Source organism: Pterocles gutturalis, unplaced genomic scaffold (genome assembly GCF_000699245.1).
Source record: "Pterocles gutturalis isolate BGI_N339 unplaced genomic scaffold, ASM69924v1 scaffold16438, whole genome shotgun sequence".
Taxonomy (NCBI): Eukaryota; Metazoa; Chordata; class Aves; order Pterocliformes; family Pteroclidae; genus Pterocles; species Pterocles gutturalis.
The window spans coordinates 1-5,233 of record NW_010118364.1 but is presented as its reverse complement, the minus strand read 5'-3'; the positions used below and the strand labels follow the sequence as shown (position 1 = coordinate 5,233).

The following is a 5,233-nucleotide window of genomic DNA, read 5'->3' as shown; positions in this document are numbered from 1 at the left end:
CAGTCTGTCCACCTCCCGTTGCTCTGGGCAGTGTCTGTCCATCCATCCAGATGTATTAAGACCCAGAGGTGGAAGTCAGAAGTGGTTTGGTTTTGTGGAAGAGAGTTTTCCGTCATTTTTAAGCCTGAGTCAAGGCTGAGCTCGCCTTTCCCTCATCCAAAGTTCTTTAATTCAAAGCAATGGGATTTGGGGGTTCTGCTCGAGCTATTTGATGGGGAGAGGGGACGAGAGGCATCTCCTCCTCCCCGCGTCCGGCAGGCAGCACCCCAGGGGCCCCCCAGCCCAGCGCTGGGTTTTGGGATGGGAGAAAGGGGACTTTGCTGCAAAGGCCACATATTTCCCTGGTTCCCATAGCAACCAGCCCATTAAGGAGATGTAGATTAAACCTCCCCAGCTGGTGTGTGTTCATCAGCCCCCTCCTCCTCTTTCTCCTCCTCCTCCTCTGGATGGGAGCTGGAAGGTTTTTGGAGCAGGGGGTTGTGATTTCGGCAGAAATCCAGCATGGGAGGGGCCAGTGGAGGTGATGTTGGGAATGTGAAGGGTGAAGCCAACGGAGGGGTGGGACTCTCCTGGGTGAAGCCAATGGAGGTGTGGGACCCCCCCCAACCTCACCCCCAAGGTCAGGCCAAGATCCTTCTCCCAGCAAGGAGCTCCCAGGGGTCTGCTCCAGGCTTTGGGCAGGTTTGGTGTCTCCAGGGTGTGTTGAGCCAGGTCTAAGCAGCCACATGTTGGAGGAGCAGCATCAGAAAGTTGACGCTAGCCTGTTACGGCTCATGTTATATGATGTTTGTAGTATTAGTCCTATAGCGGAGCCTATAGAGCGGTGGTTGCCCCAGCATCCTCATCAGATCCTCTATGTATGTGTTGAGGTGGCCTTCAAGGTCTACGTTGAGGTGGGACAGTTCATGACACGTACCAACCCTTCCCACCCATCGATGGGGTGGTCCACCTGTACCTGCACCCCAGGACGTGGCTGCCTCTGCTTCTGGGCGTGGGGCTCATCCTCCCCCCCGTGACCATCAACCTCTGGTGGTGTGCCCGAGGCTCTGGTCTCACCCCTCCTGCCTCTCCTGCAGCCCGATGCTCACGTACCGCGTGGATGCCGACAAGGGCTTCAACTTCTCCGTGGGGGATGACGCCTTTGTGTGCCAAAAGAAGAACCACTTCCAGGTCACGGTCTACATCGGCATGCTTGGAGATCCCAAGTATGTGAAGACCCCCGAGGGCCTGAAACCCTTAGAGTGCTTCTACCTGAAGCTGCACGGAGTGAAGGCAAGCGGGAGTGGAGGGCCAGGGGTGAATCCGGTGGGGAGAAGGGGTGGCTGGCAGACAGTGAGGATCAGGCAACGCCACGTCTTCATGTCCCAAGTTTTAGGGGAGTGCTGAAGGCCAGAAAAAGGCAGATCTTGAAATATGAGTCCTAAGATGGACTCGAAATAAGATCTCAAAATACAAGTCCAAAGATGGACTTGAAATAAGATCTTGAAATAAGAGTCCTAAGATGGAACTAAGACTACTTGGGCATCTTCAGGGTTGCCTCTCCCTCACCTTTGCCTCTGGAGATATATGGACACTTTGTGAAGATCCTTTCACCCCCAGCTGTCCCCCTGTGAAGGGAGGCACCCATGCTTGGACAATGACCGTGCTCAAGTTGGGTGTTGGCATGTTCTGAGTCCTAGGAGGTCTGGGATAGGGGGAAGGTGGTGGGAAGGGGAAGGTCTCAGCTTTGCTGCTCTTTGTCACACGTTCCGAATCTTTCTCTCCAGCTAGAGGCCTTGAACCAGTCGATCAACATAGAGCAGTCGCAGTCCGACCGCAGCAAACGGCCCTTCAACCCCGTCACGTGAGTGTTGCCTGGGGACCGTCGCATGGGGGAGTCGCTGCCGGAGAATGAGCAATAGCGGGAGAGGGTGGGGAGGGGGGCTGAGTTGGAGGTCTCAGGAGAGTCCTGTGGGTATCCCACTCTCCAGTTTTCTCCTCTGTTTCCCACAACAGAGTTTTCCTCTCAGTCCATTCCCTGCTCTGCTCTCTGCCCAGTTTCCTGCCTTGGTGGAGCAGACCAGGAGATGGCTGTTCCCCGAAGAACCTCCTCTCTGGCATCATCCTCACTCATTCATCTCTTTTCCCATCCCCAGGGTCAACCTGCCTCCAGAGCAGGTCACCAAGGTCACTGTGGGGCGGCTGCACTTCAGCGAGACCACGGCCAACAACATGCGAAAGAAAGGCAAACCCAACCCTGACCAGAGGTGAGGAGCACCACCGCCTTCTCCAAGCCCTTCCGGGTACTTGGGACCTGAGGATGTGCCCGTCCCTGGGTCAGGAGGGTGGCTGGAGGGAAGGGGACATGGGGGACAGGTCCTGAATTGGCCATCCTGGTCTGTGTGGAGGAAGGAGGCATCTGCTGTGGCCACAAGAAGGGTGTCCCCTACTCTGGGAGGAGTTGGGGATGGTGGCTGTGCCCCACAGCATGGGGAGAGAGGATGTGCCAACCCTCCCTGACCTCTGTCCCTTCTCGGCAGGTATTTCATGCTGGTGGTGGCTTTGCAGGCGCACGCGCAGAACCAGAACTACACGCTGGCCGCCCACATCTCTGAGCGCATCATCGTCAGAGTGAGTCCCTCTCCCCTTCCTCCGCCTCTGGGTGATCCTAGGCAATCCTCCTTCCTTCCTCCCTCTGGCTTTTCAGGGCTTTCCCCACCCAGCCCTCTCCCCCTGTTGTGGTTTTGATCCTGGCTGGGAGCCAGACACCACGCAGCCGCTCGCTCACCCTCCTCCTTGCTGGGGATGGGGGAGAGAATTAAAGGGGTGAAGGGAAAAGAGACTTGTGGGTTGAGATGAGAACAATTTAATAACTAAACTGCAATAATACTGGAAATAATGATGATAATAATAGTGATATATACAAATACACAAATGAGTGACACACAGTGACACTGCTCACCACCCTGTGACCAAGGCTCAGCTTGCTCCCGGCTAACGATCCCGGAGTAAGGAGAGTCCCAAAACCACAATTCTGGAACAGAGATTAGAGCCTGAGCATTCAAGAGACTGAGACGACCCTGGAATAGGGGTGACCCAGAGGGAGATGACCCAGAGCAAGAGAGAGAACTTCTGGACAGATCCTCACCTCTCCCCTGGCCATGCCGGGCATGGGATGGAATAGACCATTGGCCAGTTTGGGTCTCAATCCTAAATCCAAGGTCAAATCCTGGGCTGGTCACTGGGGCTGTGCCCCCTCCCAGCTCCTCCTGCCCCTGCAGACACGGGCACAGCAGAGAAGCTGGAACGTCCTTGACTGTCCTGGCAGCAGCTCCACCCATCAGTGTGTGATCAGCTTCTCCCCCTGGTTTTGCTGCTGCTGCCTTTCAGTCCCTGCTTTCCCCTCTCTCCCCAGGCTTCAAACCCCGGCCAGTTTGAGAGCGACAGCGACGTGCTCTGGCAGCGGGCACAGCTCCCTGACACCGTTTTCCACCACGGCCGCGTCGGCATCAACACCGACCGCCCCGATGAAGCCCTCGTGGTCCATGGCAACGTGAAGGTCATGGGGTCGCTGATGCACCCGTCGGATGTGCGGGTGAAGGAAGACATCCAGGAGGTAAGAGCCAGAAAAACCAGGCTGGGTTTGCAGCGATCAGGGGTCTGAAGAGGCGCCACAGAAGGTGCAAGTGTCCTCCTGTGATGGAATCACAGAATCCCAGGATGGTTTGGGGTGGAAGGGACCTTAAAGCCCATCCAGTGCCACCCCCTGCCATGGGCAGGGACACCTCCCACTAGCCCAGGTAGCTCAAACATCCAGCCTGGCCTTGAACCCCTCCAGGGATGGGGCATCCACAGCTTCTCTGGGCACCCTGGGCCACTGCCTCACCCCCCGCACAGTGAAAAATTTCCTTCTAATATCTCATCCCAATCTGCCTTCTTTCAGCTTAAAACTGTTCCCCCTTGTCTTATCCTTCCACCCCTGATCCAGAGCCCCCCATCTCTCCTGTAGCCCCCTTTCAGCCCTGGAAGCTGCTCTGAGGTCTCCCTGGAGCCTTCTCTTCTCCAGGCTGCACACGCCCAGCTCTCAGCCTGTCCTTGGCCGGGAGATGCTCCAGCCTCTGCCCATCTCTGTGGCCCCCTCTGGCCCCGCTCTGACCGGTCCCTTTCGTCCCAGGTGGACACCACGGAGCAGCTGAAGAGGATCTCCCGGATGCGGCTGGTGCATTACAACTACAAGCCGGAGTTTGCGGCCACGGTGGGCATCGACAGCACCCCGGAGACAGGTACGGGCTCTGCATCACCCCACGCATGCCTCTGCAGTGCTGGATCTCACCTTCTGCAACCCACAGCGGCGTTTCGGTCGTGGTGCCGGCGGCTGTACCCCGGCGTGGGGCAGGAGAGGGGCTTCTCACCCCCTGAAGTTCAGGCAGCTAACGGAATTCCCTCTTTAGGGAACGGGAGAGAAGGTGGCATGTCCCGCAGGTGGCTTGTAGGGCATCTGTGATGAGGGTTCTCCAGGTCCCCCCCCCCTCTGGGGGTACAGCTACACCCTGCGTCGGGGTGATGCAAACGTCCCCATCCATGGGACCTGGGACCAGCCCTGTCTGAGCAGCCCCTGCTCTCCTGCTGAGCCTGGGGGGCTGCCCAGCCCACGGGAACTCCAGCCCTGCCTGACCCCTGGTATCATCCCCAGGGTCCCTGCCAACCTCATGGACTGGAGAAGGAGCCGTGGCAGGAGGGAACACCCTGACCCATGCGCTGTTTCCACGCAGGTGTCATTGCTCAGGAGGTAAAGGAGATCCTCCCTGAAGCTGTGAAGGACACGGGGGACTTGGTTTTTTCCAACGGGAAGACCCTGGAGAACTTCCTGGTGGTGAACAAGGTCAGTGGGAGCACGAAGAAGCAGGAGGGGAGGGTGGGGAGGACGTTGGACCTGGCGCAGGGGAGTGGTGGAGCTGGAAATGGAAAAGGGGAAAAACCGTGATGCCTGGGAAATGCTTCTAAGCCAACTCCACCCACACAAGTTGCAGACCTGGCTGGTGTTTTCGGGAGCAGCCCTGGGGGGACAGCAGACAGCAGCAGGGAGGAACCAGCCTGGTGCTGGTGAAAGTTGGCAGCATCTCCGGCAGGAAGGGCTCCTTGCTGGCAGCTTCCCGCAGGGAGGCTCTTAGTCATCGTCTCTCCTTTCTGGATAAGATAAGGTGCTCGTGTCGAGATAACCCAGAGCACCTGGCTGCCTGACCTCTCCGTAACC

The 5,233-nt window shown here is 57.7% G+C and overlaps 1 protein-coding gene across 1 annotated transcript; it reads left to right on the top strand.

Moving 5' to 3' along the window:
- Positions 1-1,080: 1,080 nt before the first annotated feature.
- On the top strand, positions 1,081-4,861 carry LOC104463733 (myelin regulatory factor-like; the record flags this gene model as incomplete). Its single annotated transcript, XM_010076185.1, has 7 exons — positions 1,081-1,266; positions 1,767-1,843; positions 2,136-2,246; positions 2,520-2,610; positions 3,395-3,595; positions 4,154-4,262; positions 4,752-4,861. Coding segments are annotated over exons 1-7 (885 nt in total), but the record flags the coding sequence as incomplete, so codon positions are not given.
- Positions 4,862-5,233: the final 372 nt, after the last annotated feature.